Here is a 19,660-nt window from a genome sequence, read left to right on the forward strand (position 1 = left end):
CCAGCCGCCCGCCTCCATCACCGAAGAAGAGGGCCAGAGCCCCTACTGCGACAAGGCCCTGGCCGCCGGGCCAAGCGCGCACCCGAGACCCTATTCCTTCCCTTGTCTTCCCTCTGCTCAAAACCGAAGTCATCGCCCCAGCTTCTTCTTCTCCACATCCGACCACCATTGCCACTCCCTCCCTGATGCTCTGTTGCCCCCAACTGAGCACACTGTCGTGCTCCTGGTAACTCACCAATCCCTTTTTTCCCTTCTCCGAGCCCAATTTTGGCCGAAGCCGAGATGCCCAAATTTTTCTGTCGCTGCCACCGAGCCTGATTTCTTCTCGTCGTTAAGGGCTCTGTCCAATTCTCCTCTTCTCCACCATCTCCTAGGCTCTATCTAGCTTGCCACATCTCCAATTTATGCCCTCCTTCATTGAGCTGCACCGGCATCGTGTCGCCACCTCCTCTGTCGATGACACGCCGCTGCGAGCTCAACCCGGGCAAGCATTGATCCCCGATCCACTTACTCGCGAACCACATGTCTAGCTTTAGCTCAAACTGAGCCCAATTGAACTCGATCCCTTTCCTTTGCCACGACCACATCGGACATCCGACGGGCTTCGCCACTGCTGGCCTTCTTTCTCTGATCCACTCTGAATACACCATCTAGTAAACTCTACCTCGCTCCCCGTATCTTCAATTTGAGCCCTAGCTCATCGAATAGCTCCAACACAGAGCCGCCTCTCTCTCCACCTCTGTGCATCTTCGCTGGCCCATCTCCGGCAACCACACATGCTCCTCCCACCTCCATGCGCGTCACCTTGCCATAGAGATGCCCTAACTCAAAGCAATTGAGCTCGAGTGCCTTCCCTCACCGAATGACCACCGGTGGCTAAACAAGGGCGCAGGTGCCACTGACCTTCATCGGCCGCTCATGAGCCCATACGAGCCGCTCACTCTCTTCCCCTGCTCTCCTCTTCTTCGGCGATGGAGGTGTGCAGTCGATCTTAGGTGGGGCGCAAACCCCAGCAACGGTCGGTCTTGGCCAAGGCATAGACCCGAGTGGCAGCCGGGCTTCTGCCTCCCCTCTCCACCTTCCTCCATGGTAGCATTAGGGTAGCAAGGGCCTCTGTCCCTCTGCTCCGGTGGGTGACAGTAGAGATGGCTCAGGAGGCAACAACAACAACACCACGGTGAGGGATCACACCGATCGGCGCCACTAGATCGTGGTGACGGTGACACAACCATGTAAATATGAGGGAATGAAGAGGGGGAAGAAGAAGAGGCTGGCAGATGGGCCCTAATGTGAGAGAGACTAAAGGTCTGTTTATTTGGGTTTTTGCTTTTGGATTTTTCTGAAAAGCTATGCTTTTGGTTTTTTTGAAAAGTTATTTTTAGAAATATGCTGTTAGCTTCTACAATGATTTTTTTGGCTTCTCAGCACATAGCTTCTCAGAAAAATATCTCTCAGCGAGCTTCTCAACTTTAGTTCATTTTTCTCATAAATATGCCTCTGATTCTCCAGAAGCCACTTCTCTAGAACCTCGTTTGTTCTGATTTCTGCCTTATGGCAGTAGCAGAAGCATAACCAAAAGCAAGAAACAAACAAGGTCTAAGTCTGCATGGTCAGGCCACACGGGATGCAAATCAGCAACGTCACGTGTGCAAAATCACTTTGGAACAGGTCGAGGGACGAGTTTCGGACGGTTTTAAATGTTAAGAGATGAAAGATTTCTAATATTAAAGTTAAAAGGATGAAAATTAAATCGTAGCGATAGTTGAGGGAAAAAATAGATTTTTTTCCTTTTTATAAGACATAAAATTACTCACTTGAGGTCACTGACCCGGTGGGCCCAATACGTCAGTGGTCGCACTCGTTCGTTCTTATCCCTGAGACCTGACCCTTATCTGCTGTCCGGTTCTGTGTTCATTCTGTCTCCTCACTACCCCTCTTCTGCGAACTAGACGATCGAGAGCGCCGCTGCGGTGGAGGGATCTAGCACAGTGGGGCTGCTCATGAGCCCGCCGGCGCGGGCTCATACCCCTTCCTTTTGTCCCTGTTCTACTTTCTTCCCCAACTCCCGAAGGCCAGCGCCGCCGCTTCTTCTCCAGCCGGGCCTGGGGATGCTGGGGTGGCGACTAACGGGGAGAGGGGTGGTGGGGGTGTCGTCGGCCGCCGGTAGTTATGGCGGCCGCCCCAACCCGCCACAAGGGAAGCGCCGCCCCTGGGCGTGGGGGTCCGTCCGGACCCGGATGATCTCTTCTTTCGTTGGTAAGACTAAGAGGGGAACCCTACCTTGGAATGGATTGCTCTGAGTGGGGTTCTTTCTTTCTTTGCTCGGAGGAATCAAATTCAAGCCTTTCTTCCTCTCATACTGTTTAGAAAGCGCAGATTGAATTTACTAGTTCTTTGGCGTTTTGAGTGTAGGGAGCAGAAGAGCAAGTCGCAGAAGCGTTATTTGCGCTTCCCTGTTTGGAGTTGGAGCTCCCGAAGCACTGGTCATTGGGGTGGTCGCCTTGTTGGTCTTCGGCCCCAAGGGTCTGGCAGAGGTATACAAGCCTCGCTGTCGTTTTGTTATCGAGGCTCTTTGTTTACAATGCGCGTGAGAGGTACTAGCAATCGGGAAACATTGACCCCTCATCAACAATATTTGACTTAGGTACAGCATTTTTCTTAGTAAGAAAAATGAATGCGACTAATGTTGTGTAATGAGTAGTGACTGCTTTAGCTCACTGTTAAGCCCCTCGCACATTCAAATTCGTCCAGGCGCATACTTTTTCTTCTTCCAATTATCTGTTCGGGATCATTTGGATTGGTCTAGATGCTTAATTGTTCATCATCTTCTGGATTTATCCGTCAGCTGCTGTTGTTGTTGTTGCTGCTGCTATCATACTTCTTAGTAATTCTTCACTAAAATCTCAACATTATGGCCCAATATTTTTTAACCTCTTGGGTGTACTGCGCTAACTGGAATATGTTTCCTGCAAAAGATTTGGTGCCACATGTGTGCATGAAGGTTTACCTCGACACGAAATTTAATATTTGATGTGCCGACAACAGAAGTCAAAATATATTATGTTCCCTAATTTTTTCTGAGTTTACTTCTGTATGTTTTTCTCTTTGCTTCTTTACCGAGAACAATAATATGCATATGTTGTCTGCCAAACCTTTGACGTCAAGCTAGCAGTGTTAAAGCACATGTTTTTGGATGCACTGCTAGCACAAGGATCATCAGTAGGTCTCATTTGGTAACTTGTTTGCAGATAGCCAGGAATTTGGGGAAGACTTTGCGTGCTTTCCAGCCAACCATTAGAGAGTTACAGGTTGGTTTTCTTGATTTATTGTTGTAGTATGTTCGAAAAACTTGTTACGTAATGTAATATGATTTTCTGCACTTAGGATGTATCAAGGGAGTTCAGGAGCACTCTTGAACGAGAAATCGGAATTGATGAGGTTCCCCCATCCACGAATTATAGGCCCACTAACATGAATAACAGCCAACAACCAGCTGCCGACCCAAGTTAGTTGATTTCACTACTTCTGAAGTTATTTTCAACGGAATCATGCCCGCTTCAGTTTAAAGACTTTGCCTTCATGCATGTCAGTCAAACATCACAGATACCCCTTGATGAATATGCAGTGTATGATCCCTGGCAGTTGTTGGCAAACCTCCTTTTATCAGTACATCATTTGCTTCAGTTATAGTTATGCCTTTCTCATTCCATTTTGTTAAATAATAAGTACTAACCAATAGCCAGAAATTTTGTTAGGTACTAACAAATAACCAGAAGCCATTAATATCTGGAAGGTGATACTCAGTTAACTAGTTGAGTGTCTAGCATTTACCATGGTATTAATCGAGTATGAATTCTTTCATGACTCGAGCTTATGGCCCATGGTCTGTGATGGTATCTTTCTTCTTTGTTCGGAAAAGAAAAAAACACCTGGACTCCTTGCTCTGAATTTTGTCAAAAAAAAAAAAGTGCTTGAAGCTGGCAAAATTTTATCCTTTGCTCTAGCTATTAACTCAGCTCAAAAGATGTACTTTCTCCAGTCTACTGAAGTCATTAATTTCTATATTGCTATGGCACTGGCTCATTTCTATACAACCCGCGTCCAGATGTCAAGCCTGAAACTGCTCCTTACACTAGCGAGGAACTCATGAAAGTAACTGAAGAACAAATTGCTGCATCAGCGGCTGCTGCCTGGAATGCGCAACAACCTGCCCCATCACAACAGCAAGGTGTGACATTTTAGTCTTACGATTTCTTGGGCCAGTTACATTTTGTAGAAACTGAAGAACAGTTATGGCATTTTCCAAGGAATGACTAACACTTTGTGTTTTGCCAAGTTATTATGACTGTACTATCAATCTGGAGACAAAAGAAACCTTTCCAAGCTAACCTGGCTGTGGTATGCCCTATTTCAGAAGCAGCATCCACTGTTCAAAGTACCGACACCGCTACATCAGGAGGGACTGATAATCCTGCTGCTGCTGTCACTGAGTCCGATCCAAGCCAAGCAAATCAGTCTGAGAAGGTGGAAACCGAGAGATAAAGCCACTTAATAGTTTGGCACTGGAGGGAGAGAGCAATTAAATCAGGACGAGCAGTTTTGTTTTTATTTTGTGAGCTGGAGAAGATGCTTAGGTTTGTTCAGTTGTTCTGTTTATGTTGTGCTATTGTAGCATGGGCAGGTAGGTGCAAAAGGCTGGGTATATTTCCGGCGCCTTGTGTTGCCACGATCTTTGTAACATTCTTAGTCTGTCGTGACCACGAGGTTGTATGGAGTAATTTTTAGCCACATTAAAATCAAGATTCATGGAGAGGTGATTATGTTCTCTCGGTGGTGCGCATCAGGTTCAGAACAATGCTAAAATCAGTTTAAAAAAATCGATCTTATTATTTGAGAGGAAAATAACTGGTGGACTGAACCGACTAGGAAAATGGCAAGGGCATGAATTTGACAGTAAACGGTTCAATTACAGATTCCTCATTGCGTCATACATGCCACCCATTTCTTTTCCTCATTTTCCATATCCAGTACAGTACAGATGTTATCGTGTGCTTTCGTCCGAAAAAAAAAAAGAAAGAGCCTTTAGTTAGAAAATGGAGAAAATAGTATTTATCTGTTGGCGAAATTTGGATTTCGGCGTTATGGATCCTTTCTTTTTATTTATTTTGTATCGGGTTACTAAGTACTAAACAAATTCAAGAAATGAGAGAATTCAGAATAGCTACCAGAAATACTAATCCAATCTATAATGATGTACCGGAAAATACAACGTTTTTATTATTGAGGAAAATTCTGGGAGTGCCGCTAGCTGAGGTCATCGTACCAAACAAGCACCGAGAACCGACCCTGGTTTCTTGTATTCTTCCTGCCTGCATGAACAAACACATACAGTCCTAAAAAAATGCACACTGGAGAGAGAGAGCGAGAGAGAGAGAGTCATGGACTACGGCATGCAAGGCTCAAGAGGCTCGTACTCGCCGCATGGTTTTGATTGTTTTTCGTGAATGCTATGCTTTGTTGGAGTTATTCGTATTTCTCAGCTAATTAGTTTGACGCTCTTTCAAATCCTTCCCTGCTCTGTCATTAATTGTGTTTCCTTGGTGTTACTGGTTGTTTGGTTCATGGAGATTTCCTTAGGAAATTCTGGGGAACAGGCCCTTACTCTGAAAGCTATCTGTTTCAGGCTAATCAGCCACCTTAACAACTATTTATTCCACAGAGCTGATCTGTTTCAATTTGGGATTTTCCCCTGCTAATTTAGCTCAATTTCTTCAGTGCACAGCTTGTACCCGCACGCTCAGCCAAATCCTCCTCCGCCGGATGGTCCACGGGGCTACCATGTCACGAACCCACGGGATAAACACCGATCAATCAACACACAACACAAGATATATGCTCAATATTGTGTCCAGATACATATATGTGTGGATACGGATGGAAGAAAGGGAATCAGGGATGGGAAGAGCAGTAGACTAGGAAGAAGAAAGGGATTGGAAACTAGAGAATTGGATTTGGGGGTGGGGTAGCAGTGGGGAAGAGGAGAGCCGAGGCGAGCGCCATTGTCGTTTTGTTCGTTCCCCTTCCTCTGTAGCTACTGGGTTCCTTCTTGTAGATGTCCCAGTTCCTCCAGCTGGGTCATGGGCTGAACATTTGTCCAACCAGGAAACCCAATGGTAAGGTCCAGTTCGTGACATTCTCCCCTCGAGATTCAGCTTATCCCCAAGCCACTATGGAGAAATCTGGCGATGATGAACTGGCTGCCACTAGGGTCCCAAGGCACTTCCAGTTCCTTAATGCTCATGGTCATCAAATCCTTGCTAGCACAAAGCTTTTGAAATTTCTAGGGATGTCTAATAGTGTAATATAGATAATGGCCACTGCTCAATGTACCCACAACAAAGCCTCCCTGAAAGGCCCTCTGTATTGTCTGTCTAATTTCTGATAATTCAGTTCGCAAACCATTGCCCTCTTGTGCCATTGGAGCTGATATACAAACATATTGCTGCTTGCACAAAATTAGTTTAAGCACTCCTATTTGGATCATACCTTCTCTGCTTAGCTCAACCTGAAGTAGTGCATGGCTTCCAACATTTTGTGTAGTAATTGCAAGAGTAGCAATTGCATTGAGTAGTAATTGCATTGCTTCAGAACAAATAAAGCAAGATATCAAACAAGAGTACTAGGCATACTGCGTAGTTGCTGTTGAATCAATTGGGCGACAAATCACCATAGCTTTCCTGGATAGAGTAAAGGAGGACTTCACCAAAAAATATGATGGTGGAAAAACATCTACTGTTACAGTAAACAGCCTGAGCCGGGAGTTCAGATCAAAACTTAAAGACCACATGCAGTATTTTGTGGGCCACCTCGAGGAGATCAGTAAGCTTGCCAAGGTCAAGGGAAGCATTTTGCTAGTAATTGAAGCACCAACGCATTCTGTTGATCTTTGCATTAAGATAAACCAGAGGCTGAAGGGATCAAACCTGGTAGGATGAAGCAGCTTACCAATACTTTTGCACATGCTTACACTGGAGCTCCCAATTTGGCTTTGCACACAAAGGACATTCAGCACATGGTATTTACGCTTCTCCACCCATGTACCAAACACCACGCCACCAATCAATAGCACCACACCACCACCAATGTACCAAACCACCTCATGAGCTTATGATTCCAGTCCTACCACATATCTTCTTCTAAGCATAATAACAAAGTTGTGATTCATTTTCAGAAATTCGGACCAAGCAAATTGATGGACAAATTCACCAGGATCCCAAGGTGATTGTTGTTCCATTTCTCCATCCTTGTGTGTAGCCACTGAAATCTTAAGGATTGGATCCACCAATAGAGATTGCAGGTTTACAAGGTCCTTGTTGGTGTGTTCTAGCAACTCTAGCAATTTCTTGATCAGGTGTCTTCTTGTAGGTGTACTGTTGCTATAGTTTTCGGGCCAGTTTCTTGTACCCATTAGCATATTCTTCTCACTAATTGCTTGATCAGGTGATGCCTAGAGTGGTAGAAACCCGATTTCAACGTAGCAGTTCATTAAGAATGGCCAAGATTGCAGCATACTCACATTAATTCTGTCATTCCCATAGTCTCGAATCAATGCTCGATTGGGAGGTCGCCATGGCTAGCGTACCTCTGCACCATTTGAGAAAAACTCAAGCTCCCAAAATCCAATGCACATCTCCATCCTTCTCTTGTCTGTTGTTCCATGAAAAACCTCAAAAGCATTAGGACTGTACCACAACCAAGTAGTGTGTAGGAACGCCTTTGAAGCTGAGTTGGTGTCATTGTTGACATCGAGGAAGAACGTTGAACACTTGACGTGCGTCACTGTGGGGATGCCAATGTTGAGGTGGTCCGCACCATGGATGGAAGACTCTATGACGAGGTCACCGATGGGTTCTTGAATGACCTGAGGTGTGCCCGTCATGGGCAGGAGCACACCAGCGACCAGGTTGGTGTCAACACTGACATCAGGGTCCGACATTGAATACTTGATGGGCGTCGCCTTGGGGAGGTCGCTGGTACCACCATGCTTGGTGGATGCCGCCTCCAGGGCCACCTTTTGCTCCATGGGGGCCGTAGAAGTGGTGCTAGAGCAATGATACGCCACAACCACCGTGAGTTCCACACCCATGGTGGAAGAGGTGGTGTTGGGGATGGTGTTGTGGCTGCCCTCAAGCATGTGGTTCAGCATGGCGAGTATCTTCGTGCACAGCTCTTGAACCGTCTCCTTCTGCTCCTCTGAAGCCTCGTACACCTCATCCTCGACATCTTAAGTCGGTGGCGTAGCAATTTGCACATGTGTCATCGTGGCCCAGGTAGCTATGGATGTCGTCGAGATGGTCAGTGGCCCGAGTGCTACTGCTATCGGGGTAGCCATCGCCATCGTCGTGGCTCGGTCCTGTTGTCGCAGGCTGGTACCACCATGCTTGGTGGATGCCGCCTCCAAGGCCACCTTTTGCTCCATGGGGGTCATGGAAGTGATGCTGGAGCAAGGATACGCCATAGCCACAATGAGGTCCACGCCCACGATGGAAGAGGTGGAGTTGGGATGGTGTTGCGGCTGCCCTCGAGCATGCAGTTCAACGTGGCAAGTTGAAAAGGATCTGGTGTCGCCTAGGGGGGTAAATAGGTGTAACCTAAATTTTTTTTTTACAAACTAAATGCAGCGGATTAGCAATATGTGGATAGTTCGCAGATTTTTCTAGAACCTCCGTATAGGAGGTTCCGCAGAAATATGTGGATACTCTGGAGATTTCAAGAAAAACTCAAGTAGATATCTATGCAATTCAGCGTGGATCAAATACATGAATTACTCAGCACTAGTGAATGTATTACAACTTATTTCACCAAGTACCTGCAGCTCAAAACTTCATAAGAAAGGAGATCAGAGAGGAAACCTAAAAATCAACGTATACAAGAGTATGAAACAAATCACAAGAAATGGACAAATGAGGCACAAAGATTTGTTCACCAAAGTTTGGCCACTTCAAAAAGAAGTGCCTACATCTCCGTTGAGGAGATCATAAGGAGTCAGATCTCTTTCAACTATTTTCTCACCCAAACGACCATAAAGATCAAGATAGGGTTGCTTATTCAAATCGTAGGGGTAATACAAACGTCCCTGGGGCTTACCACAAGATTGGGAGTTCGATGAGCGACACCTAACCACCTAGGTGGATGAACCACCAAGAGTAACAAACATGAAAATTACCAGCTTGATGAAGAAAACGAGTGCTCAAAGATGGATTTGAATCTCATTAGCACTATTCCTTGCTCTCACTCAATCCCACTCAAGATTTCACCTAGAATCACAAAGGGGAGTAGAGAGAGAAGCTTTTAATGCTTTTGAGCTGTTTGTCTCAAGTTAGGTTGAGTAAAATGAGTTGCTTTTTTTGAGGAGAGAAGGTGTGGGTATAAATACTCCATACACAAAACTAGTCGGTATACCTGTGAAAATGCGGATACTCTGCAAAACCCAGTTAGTCCAAACTCCGCTCAATTGCGGACTATCTGCAAAACTATGGACCATCCGCATTTGTACATCCTAGAAAGGTTAGGGCTAACCTAGGTGCATGTGTTGTGTTTGATGTGTCTCTCGTATGTATGTTAGATCTTTTGAGTACTGCTTCTACGTAACCAAGTGAACTTCGTATCCTCCTTAACAGTATGGCATCCTAAACTCAATTTCGAAGGATAAAAGAATTTAAATCTATAAGATCCATGTGCCGTTTTCCTTTTTCCCTTTTAAGGGGATCACCATGCATCAAATTCTCACATGATTGAATTACACATATCCATACTTCATAAATTTTATTAGTTCTTTAATTATTTTGTCATTATCACCAAACCCCACTTTGGGGGCCTAGAAGCACTTTCACAAGTATCTTCGCGCATAGCTCCTGAATCGTCTCCTTCGGCTCCTCTGAAGTCGCATACACCTCATCCTTGGCATCCTAAGTCAGAGGCGCGGCAACTTGCACATGTGTCGTCATGGCCCGAGTAGTCGTGGACGTCACCGAGACGGTCAGTGGCCCGAGCGCTACTACTGTTGAGGTAGCCATCACCATCGTCATGCCATTGTCGCGGCTCAGTCCCGTTGTCGCGCACTTGATGGTCATCGCGTTAGTGTCACCGCAAGGAAGGGGATGCACGTTCTAGATGTCCATCAAGTAGCACTCGTTGTAGATGTTGTGCCCATGGGTGGCACACTGAGCTTGCTCAGCGTCGTGGCCCTTCTGAAACCAGACGAAGGATTCGACATGCCAAGCGTTCATCGTCATGAGCATCTGCACCACTGTAGCCTCGTAGATGTCATAGACTTGGTGCAACACCTCTTTGGTCACCAGGTAGAGCACGTGGCTGACGAAGACGCGAAGTTCAGCACCCACGGAGCACTCCACCCTGCCCGACATTTCACCGAACTCCTGGTGTGCGCCTCCTCCATGAACACCACCACTGCGGTTCTGGCTGCTCCTTCCATCACCAGTAATCTCCCTTGACATCTCCACGCCACAGACTCCATGGATCGAAGGCTTTGATGCCATTTGTCATGAACCCACTAGATAAACACCGATCAGTCAACATACAACACAAGACATATGTTCAATATTATGTCTGGATACATGTATGAGTGGATACAATTGGAAGAAAGGGAATCAGGGATGGGAAGAGCAGTAGACTGGGAAGAAGGGGACTGGAAACTAGAGAATCTAATTTAGGACTGGGTAGCAGTGGGGAAGAGGAGAGCCAAGGCGAGCACCATTATCGTTCAGTTCGTTCCCCTTCCTCTATAGCTCCTCGATTCCTTCTTTCAATGTCCCAGTTCCTCCGGTTGAGCCATGGGCTGATCATTTGTTCAGTCAGAAAACCCAATGGTAAGACCTAATCCGTGACATACCAGTACTAGACCTACTTCGGTGAGGATCAGAACGGTTCCAACTAGCTAGAGCAGCTAGCTCCGTCGACATCAACTGAAGGGCCTTTCCACTACGGCTACCAGGATGATGCTGATTGCATCACCTTCCTTAGAGGATGGTATGTCCCCATTGCCCTATGTGGTGATGCATATACAATGCCATGTTGATCTTGCTATCAATTTCATGGTCCTAGCAATTGCTGCACTAGAGTTAGCGAAGATCATATCTTTTTTCGGCGCAAAGTCAGTCAGAGAAACTATGGTCCATACGGAGATTTGACGTGTTCTTAGTTCCTACTTCCTAGGATAGAATTTGTGTGATATTTAGACTCCTATTTCTTAGACCATCTCCAACAGTTACCTCAAATTTTCATCCTCAAAATACTATTACAGCATCCCCTATCACTATTACAACATCCCCCATCTCTAACACTGTAGCAGTACTATATCACTAGATACAGGATCTGTTGGAGATGAATTTTCAGTGTTACAGTAGACCGCAAAGTACTGTAGCACTAGAATTTGCAGATTTGGGGACTCCGTTGGAGATGGCCTTAGAGAGCCGAAAGTTTGTTTGGGTAATTGGGTTCTAGCCCCAGTACTGGCAAACATGACGTAAACTGACAGCTCCCTCAAGGCATCTAGGCTTGGGATAGAAATCTTCTGATTTGAGCACAGTGAAGTCAGAGAGAAACAGTAAAAATATAATGTGGTGAACAGTACCATGACTCTAAATATTGTATTAAAAACAATTTGAGGTCACTGACTTCACCAGAGAGATGGACAAATATGAAATAAATTTCTTTCCATTCACGAATTCGATCCCTTTAGCAACCACCCGACCAAAATTTTCATACTTTGACGGTCGATATAAGCCATTAAAAGCGTATAGGTTGGTCGTACAGATACAGTATTTGCAGATTTGTCATCAGATGCACGTTTCATTGAGGCCATATGTGAAGAGTATTTGTGAACTCTCTGAGAGCTATTATTTATATTTAAGATTTTAAGTGGATGTTATATTTTGACTAACAAACCGGTGCCATACTGCCATGGATAGATATGCTCTTGGTATAACCAACCAATCGTGGTTTGTGTTGCAGTTTGGTTGGGCTGTGCTGCTGCTTGCTGGAGCAATGCTGCCTCTGATACGACGAAGATGAAGCGAGCTGACAAGCCATCCTTCGCTACCTGCTGCTCAGCTAGAGTATTAATTACCTATGCTTGTAAGACAATCCAGTCAGCATGCATGGCAATGAAGCAGCACGCAGCGAGCTAACGACGGCGGTCTGCAGTGCACGATCCAGTGACAATGTTGTCGGCAGCAGCAGCACTCTGAGCTAGTTTCTTCAGAACCGCAGCCGTGCAATAATAAGTTGCGGTCGTCGGATCATGCAGGGATTCTGCATCATCTACGCAACCATGAAATTGATACCAAGAGTTTCGCCATGCATGCATCCTGCCGTCTTGCTGTGCTGCAGCGCCAAGGTCCGTGGCTTTTCCCTCTGCTCTCCAATGGAGGGAGCAGCGCATGTTTTCCCTCTGCTCTCCAGTCGACTGACAGACAGCCGCCGATTGAGGACGACCGATTGAGGCTCGACGACGATGGCGCGGCGCGCATGCACGCACGCCACCGCCGCCGTCGGTGCGCGCGAGACATCGGCGAGTGGAGGCCCGGTGTCCCCACGTGTCTGCCTGCCGCCTAGCTCCGTGGCTGGTACCACGGTCGTGCAGGACAGCAGAAGGCTACGCTCTCGGCATGCATGCATCAACATGCCTGGCCTAGGCCAATCAGTCTCTGCTTGCCATCTTCCATGTTGGGCGACACCACTCGCTGGATAGCAATTGGGTTTAGCGGGTACCGATAGTATTCCTCCATACTTGTATCTGTCAGGTTTAGCTCAGCTACATACGAAGAGCGGATAACAAATCTGTCACCAGTAGATATACCCGTTTACTCGTTGGCCATTTGAATCCATCATCGTGGAGAGAGCATCGAAAAGGCACCTACAGTTCAAAGAAAAGAATATAATAAAAATTCTAAGGATAAAGAAGGTTAGCACACAAAACCCGCAAACCCCTAAACTAAATTATGATCAGTTAAGCCCGGTGAAGGAGTGGACAGCATCGATGAGGTGTTGCACTGTTATGACGGATAACGACGAGTCTTCCGCGGCATATGCCACCTTGCCAGGAAAGCTCGCCAAGGCTGCAGGAGCCGCCATGGCATCAGCAGTGTCGATGAGGATGACGCCAGCGTTAGCCACTCGATAGGAAGGAAAGGAGGAGAAACCGCGGCAAGATGGTCCGATGCTGGTGATGTGGATGTCAAAGAGGAAGAGGGTTAGGGTTTGAACCGTTCCAGATGATTAGAGAATGGGAAGTGAGGTGATGAGAATCGGGGCGGCGGGGGTGGAATTAAGGAGGGGGTTGGGGGTCGTCGGAGCTGTGGGAGGTGAGGAGGTGGGGGTACAGGGTGGAGGCGGTGGGTGAGGGGTTCGGAGAAGCGGGAGCTGAGGGGCCCGAGAGTGGCGTGCGTGGTGATAGGGTGTTGTGACGATGGCGCCGAGGTGTTAGGCTAGGCTGCTAGACAGTGGAGGGGTGGGTGGATCTGAATCTTTGAGAAGGGGGTAAGGGAGAAAAGGTAAAAATGTAGGATCAGGGATTAAAGTGAGGGCGGTGAAGGGTTGCTAGCACAACACCCCGTGTAAACAGGTACCACGGGTAAGTAGGTGTCTGGCTGAAAGAAGGATGGCTTTTAAAACTTGTGAAAATCTCCTGACCAATTCAAGTTCGTATTTGAATTTCCCAACTATGATGTTGACACGCCGGTATTTTGAACCAAACTGGAGCCTTTCATAGCCTCATGCGCCCACGGTTGCAGGCACCATCGTTTTGCTACTACCAGTGAACAATTCAATAGAAACTGTCACGCACCAATTGTTTACAGGATTCTGAGCTTGTTTTGCTGGCCTCCAGCCAAGTGAGCGTAAAACTAGGCTCAACTTTGAGGCAGTAGCACGCAAGCAGAAAAGGATTATGTAGAAAAGTGGCGTGAGAAATTGAGCACGCCCTTGAGACGCCTTCATGCTCAATGACAAACACAATCAAAGACTGGCGGCAATGCACCTAAAATTCAAAACCATAGAATAGATTGTCACAGATAAACCGCAAATTATTCCACGCACTGCATTCACAGGAGCAAGAAACCAATCTTCGTCCCGGAATGTCCGGATCATCCAGGTTGAAACAAACACTACAACAGCAGCAGCAACACAGTCCACTGCACCAATGTCAAAAGCAAGTAGAGATGGGTACGCTACAGAATACTGGGGGAGAAAAGAAAAGAAAAGAAAAGAAAAGGCAGTCCTCTCGAGTGAGAATGCACAGGAGATAAAAGGGTCTCAGTGACCATATGACCAAACACTAAAAGGGGGCGGTGGTACAGGGGATGATGATGGATCCCGGCCAGTTGCTGCTCCAAGATAAGGGCACACAGCAGTGTAGCTTTTCCTGATACCCTGCAAAGGGGAGACGATTCAAGAACTTACCACTGTTGCCGCGGCCCCCAGCCTGCCGGATTTCCGACCATCTGTAAACGTAATCAAGTAGGAGTGGGAAGACAGGGTTAGACATATCAGATGCTCTTCTGCTCCCCGTATGTAATGGAATATGAATGATATACAGGTTGACGGAAATTAGCGCTATTGAGTGGCTACAATCAAATGCACTGTATAAGAAACAAAAAGAGCAGCTAAAGATTTGGCAGAACAAAGGTGGTTCAAACATCAGATTCAAGTACAATCCAGTTCGCTCTTTTCAGAAAATCAGTCCAGTTTAATTCAATGATGATAGCAGAAGCTTTTCTTGATTATAGACCCATCTGATCTTTTCTGATCGTAATGCCCGTACAAGCTAGGAAATGAGTTAACTCAGTCACTTCTGAATAAGTGTTTGTGCTAACATAAAGAGCTAAGAGAGCCTATAGATACAAGTTTGCATGCAGTGGAACATACAGTATACACTTAAAGGATGCGGTATTCAACTGAGCTACTAAGCATGAAAAAACATATGTTCAAACGGTAGAAGTAGTCTAGGACTAGGTTAGCAAAGTAGCAGACAAATCATTAAACAGACCAGACATTTCCAAATGAAATAAGATGGATCTGGGAAAGGATCACCTTTTAGAGTGACAAGATACCAGGCTACTCTCAGCCAGCTCTATAGGATTTTAACAAAATTTGGTGCATCATCCCTCGCTCCAGCAGTTGTGCGGTAAACATATAATTTCTCCACTTTAGAGGGATCTACATGGTTTTCCTCCATTTCACTGCTTCCATCTAGTTCATTCATGATCTCCACATTGAGCATCGGCATCTTCGATGCAAGGACTTGGCACCCCTTTAATGTGACATTGCATGATGACATCCAAAGGGATCGCATTGTCTCATACTTGGCAACATTCCCCAAGAGTGCAACATCACCAAATGGACTGTCTCTAATCTCCAGCTTCCTTAGATTCTTGCATCCATTCATAACATGCATCATCCCCTTATCACTATCTCCAGCAAATGCTATAGAAAGCATCTCAAGGTATTTTGCATATTTTCCAATATACATGAAAACCTTGTCAGTGAGGAGACCCGATATTGACAGTCGTCTTAACCCCTTGCATTCACGAACAATTGCACCAAAGCCTTCATCTAACGGCTGGTTTGTCATGGCATCCGGCTTCCTTGGTTCAAGAATACAGAGTCTAAACCGTATGAAATTTGGGCAGTTCTTAGCTACAGTAATTAGTGCATCATTGGTCATTTGGTGACAGAAATACAGCAAAGAGCTCAGTTTTGGGCAGCCTGACGATATTGCAACAAGTCCCTCTTCTGTCACTGCAGAATAACCAGCAACATAAAAATCTGATGGGAACACCCTGAGTTCTTGTAGATCTTTGCAGCTGGATGCCACCACTTGCAAACCCTTGTCTGAGATGCAATCCAGTACCTGTAGAGGCTCAAAATCTTTACTTGCTTTCTCCTATAAATTACAAAATAATAAGCCCAAAGCAAAAGGAAGGGAACTCACCCAAAGACGTTGGAGTTTCACACAGCAGCTGATCATTTTAGTGAGATCAGAAGCATCCAGTGTGGGAGTATAGCTCAAGTTTAGACCTGTTAGTTGATGACAGAGGGGATAGATAAATGGAACACAAACAGGAGAAGCATCCCAAAATCCAGACAAACTCCTCAACATTTTGCATTTCTCCAGAGCACTAGTCAGCCTGAAGTAGGATTCAGTTTGGAACTCATCTGTCAAATTCCCTGTCCCCAAGTCCTCCAAATTAGGGGTGCGTAGTAGTATCTTTGACAGCGTATCTACTGATACAGATCGATTCAACCTCAAACTGCGTAGGTTTGGAGACCTAGCAACAAGTCTCTCCAATGAACCAGAATTCACCTCCCCTTTGATGCAGGCGAAATTCAAGGAGACAAGCGAAGTACAGGAATCAGGGAAGCAGGAGAGCCACCTAGGCCCACGGTCCTCCACATCATTTTCCTGCAAATCTAACTCCCTCAGGAGCCTAAACAGATAAAAGGAAGAAAAAAGTCAAAACATTAAACACATTAACCTTTAAATGCCATGTAACAAGGAGAACTTAATGCTTTCTGTTAAAATCAATCAACTACAACTATAATAATTTGTTGAATAACTGTAGAAGTAATTGCATCTAGTCCTAGAAGTAATTGTGTGCAACACGACCGAACATAACTAGTTAACTGTGTGCACAATGGCCAAAATTATACCACTTCATCATATTGAATAACAATTATAAAAGCCGTCCAGTAATAAAGTGTGAAAACATCTAAAGAGCAAATGCACGAGAACAATAAAATACTACTTGAAATAACTGGTTCGTCAAAGTTCAGAGGCAGTAATTTTCTACGATTTGTGAGAATATGTAGCAGAAAGATAATGAACTGACAATTGCACCCTGAAGGCTGAATGAAAAAACATTTGGATGACACGCTCCAAAAAATTCACAAATAATGTCACCTAAGCGAGATACAGCAAAGGAAATAAAAGAAAGCATCAAAGCAGTTTCAGTTGGACTTGGTGCTGCTGTAGATCATGACATCTAAAAGTACTTGCATTGATTGTCTTAACGAACTGGGATTTTTAAGAAATACTCACTTGCAGTGACTCGCAATAGCTGCTAGCCCATCGGTGCTAAATCCCTCGCAGCTTATAAGGATGAGGGCCCTGAATCGAAGGAACGAACGAGCCAGCAGCTCAAGGCTCTCATCTGACACCACCATCCGCTTCATCCGCAGCTCCTCAAGACCCACGCAGCCCCTCGCTAACGCCTCAATCCATGGCGCCGCGTAGCCACCCCAATCAGGCGGCACGAGGTTGAAGTCCGCAAAGTGCGGTTTCCCCTTCACTGTCAGCGCCCTTGCATTGGGGAACCGCAGCACCACACGCTCGGGACGCACCGCATAGCAGTTCCCCACAAAGACAGCACGCCGGCTCAGCCTCTCGATCTCATACCACACCTTGCACACCAGGGAAACCGTGTTCCGGTCGCTGTGCGACGGCAAGAAGCTGAATATGTGCTCCACCACCTCTTCAGGGAAGTAGGTCATGGTGACTTCCCCCAACAGCTAAATTCTTGAAACAAACACTAAGCAGCAACTACTGACAGTCAAACAACAGGAATCGTTATCATCCACTCCATTCTGCAGGTCAGCAAGCAGGTCAACAGAACAAGGGGGCAGAATAGCTTTCAGATCTGCGACCAAGGCTCCTTCCGACAGCTACTGCATCTGTCATCCATACCCTATTTGGACATGAGACGCCCAAGCTACTCAAAATGAGCGCTTGACCGAAATGAGCCAAAGATGGCGACCTCCCGGCCCCGATCCCTCCGCCAAAACCTGCAAACATTAGCTACCCTTCAGATTAGGTACCCTTCAGCTCTCGCCACCCCCGAGGAACTGCACGAAAAAGGAAATCGACACACACAAAAAATGAGAAAGGAAATGCAAGAGGCTACCTCGCTCAGATCCGCGGCGCCGGACCGCCAGATCTAACCCATGAACGCCTCGCAGTCCCCGAGTTCCTTCCCTTAAAACCCACTAAAAAACCCTCCTTTCGGAAGCAAAGGTCGCGCACGCCGCCGCGCCGGAACCAGGAACCCACCCACCCCCTCAAGGCGTCGGATTCCCAAGACGTCCGCCCAAAAGGGGAACAGAGAAATCCGGGGATGCGCCAGGAGAGGGCGGCCCCGTGACGGGGAGGAACCCCAAGGTGGCAGGCGGGGAGGCTGACCGGAGCAGGTGGAGAGGGGGGCTCTGGGGAGAGGAGGGAGACGAATCGGAAGAGCTAGCTGCCCAGATGCTTCTTCCTCTTGGACAGGAGGGAGAGGTGGGAGGTGGTGAACCGTCTAATAATGGGGGTGGGCCGGTCGGCGGTCTGGCTCGACCGGGCGGGTCGGGGTGCGAGCCGGACGGATGGGCGTATGTGTCCCTATCCATCGGTTCCGGATAAGATGTGAGGGTGTCAGAAAAGGGGCAGCAATTGCTACACGCACATGCATATGCAGAGGTTGTGGCATGGTAGGTTGGTTGAGTTGCTACTCGTCAAAAATAAGTAGATAACATCTACTTGTATTTATTAAAATAGATAATATATCATGTATTTATAATTTTAGTATATATTCAATATTTTATTTATCAAAAATTGATTTTAGGTATATTGTATCTGTCAAACTACACTGGCCCACTATTTTCAACACATAAGGTGCCGAATATAACACTGTGGATTATATTCGGCACCTCATGTTGAAAAAATTAAGTGTATTTAGTACATGAGATGTTGAATATGGTCCACAATACCTGCCAATTATGGTCGGAACTGGCTGCGGTAATTTTTATGCAGTCATTTTATGCCGGGAATAGGTGCGTCACGTAACACTTCTTATTTGTTATTTTATGCCGACACCGGTTGTGTCACATAACGTCAGTCGACAGAGAAAAAAATAGGCGAATTATTATTTTATGTTTAAAGCTCTATCATGTTGTCACTTCGTATCTAAAGATAGAGTCAGGATCTGTATTGGCATTTTAAGCTTAAAGTTCTATCGTGTTGTCAATCTTGTCTAAAGACTAAGTCAAAACATAGGTACGAGCATATGCCATGGTTTGAGCCTAATGTTAGTTATTATCAACTTTCAACAAAATTGAAAATTATTTACTAATTTTTAAATGTACATTTCAAAATCCTTAATTCATCATGTAGTCTCAAAGGCTATGGACAGCCTTAATATTTAGTTATGTTTGAACATTAACAAATTAAAATGTAATAGTGGTAATATTCTCCTTGTATTATTGATCTCAAGATATATAGTGCATTACTGTTGATTACCTAGATCATCTCAAGATGATGTGAAAAGTGGCGACATAAACTAGCGAAAAAATGACAATTGTGTTAGTCTATACTATCAGGGTAAGATGGTTGTCGTCTCTGATGTGGTGATTGGAAGTTGTGAGGATGGATAGAAGTAAATCCACCATCATCTTCAGGGTCATCAGTGTCCTCTACGGTGATGGAGGCCTCGGAGGGAGAGATCGTCGTGGTATGAAATTATTGTCCCCGTTGTCATCTTGAGCTATCACGGTAGGAGCATATCCTATTTCCTTGTTAGTTGTACGTCATGTCGATGTGGAGCGTGAA

The 19,660-nt window shown here is 45.9% G+C and overlaps 2 protein-coding genes across 3 annotated transcripts; one reads left to right on the forward strand and one right to left on the reverse strand.

Moving 5' to 3' along the window:
- Window positions 1–1,882: 1,882 nt before the first annotated feature.
- On the forward strand, window positions 1,883–4,825 carry LOC133888598 (sec-independent protein translocase protein TATB, chloroplastic-like). Of its 2 annotated transcripts, XM_062328896.1 has the most exons (7): window positions 1,883–2,256; window positions 2,413–2,534; window positions 3,249–3,308; window positions 3,385–3,505; window positions 3,591–3,626; window positions 4,106–4,228; window positions 4,415–4,825. In XM_062328896.1, the coding sequence occupies exons 1-7, from the start codon at window positions 2,001–2,003 to the stop codon at window positions 4,540–4,542; spliced, it is 846 nt and encodes a 281-aa protein (XP_062184880.1). In that variant the 5' UTR covers window positions 1,883–2,000; the 3' UTR covers window positions 4,543–4,825. The 2 variants fall into 2 exon arrangements, with proteins under 2 accessions (XP_062184880.1, XP_062184882.1); XM_062328898.1 differs by lacking the exon at window positions 3,591–3,626 and having other exon boundaries at window positions 1,884–2,256.
- Window positions 4,826–14,092: 9,267 nt separating this feature from the next.
- Window positions 14,093–18,358, reverse strand: LOC133887770 (transport inhibitor response 1-like protein Os04g0395600). The gene is made up of 5 exons (XM_062327744.1): window positions 17,982–18,358; window positions 17,120–17,862; window positions 16,013–16,508; window positions 15,112–15,931; window positions 14,093–14,522 (listed from the first exon to the last, which is right to left on the reverse strand). Exons 2-4 carry the CDS (start codon window positions 17,569–17,571, stop codon window positions 15,152–15,154), a joined length of 1,728 nt encoding a protein of 575 aa, XP_062183728.1. The 5' UTR covers window positions 17,572–17,862; window positions 17,982–18,358; the 3' UTR covers window positions 14,093–14,522; window positions 15,112–15,151.
- Window positions 18,359–19,660: the final 1,302 nt, after the last annotated feature.

The sequence above is a fragment of the Phragmites australis genome, chromosome 13 (assembly GCF_958298935.1).
Source record: "Phragmites australis chromosome 13, lpPhrAust1.1, whole genome shotgun sequence".
In the NCBI taxonomy this organism is placed as follows: Eukaryota; Viridiplantae; Streptophyta; class Magnoliopsida; order Poales; family Poaceae; genus Phragmites; species Phragmites australis.

Excerpts from the sequence above, each read along its gene's own strand:
- LOC133888598 (XM_062328896.1), top strand. The coding sequence starts at position 2,001 with ATGAGCCCGCCGGCGCGGGCTCATACCCCTTCCTTTTGTCCCTGTTCT. Across the intron at positions 2,535-3,248 it reads GCCCCAAGGGTCTGGCAGAG|ATAGCCAGGAATTTGGGGAA; the intron begins GTATACAAGCCT and ends ACTTGTTTGCAG. Across the intron at positions 4,229-4,414 it reads TGCCCCATCACAACAGCAAG|AAGCAGCATCCACTGTTCAA; the intron begins GTGTGACATTTT and ends GCCCTATTTCAG.
- LOC133887770 (XM_062327744.1), bottom strand. The coding sequence starts at position 17,571 with ATGACCTACTTCCCTGAAGAGGTGGTGGAGCACATATTCAGCTTCTTG. Across the intron at positions 16,509-17,119 it reads GCTATTGCGAGTCACTGCAA|GCTCCTGAGGGAGTTAGATT; the intron begins GTGAGTATTTCT and ends TTATCTGTTTAG. Across the intron at positions 15,932-16,012 it reads TGAAACTCCAACGTCTTTGG|GTACTGGATTGCATCTCAGA; the intron begins GTGAGTTCCCTT and ends GAGCCTCTACAG.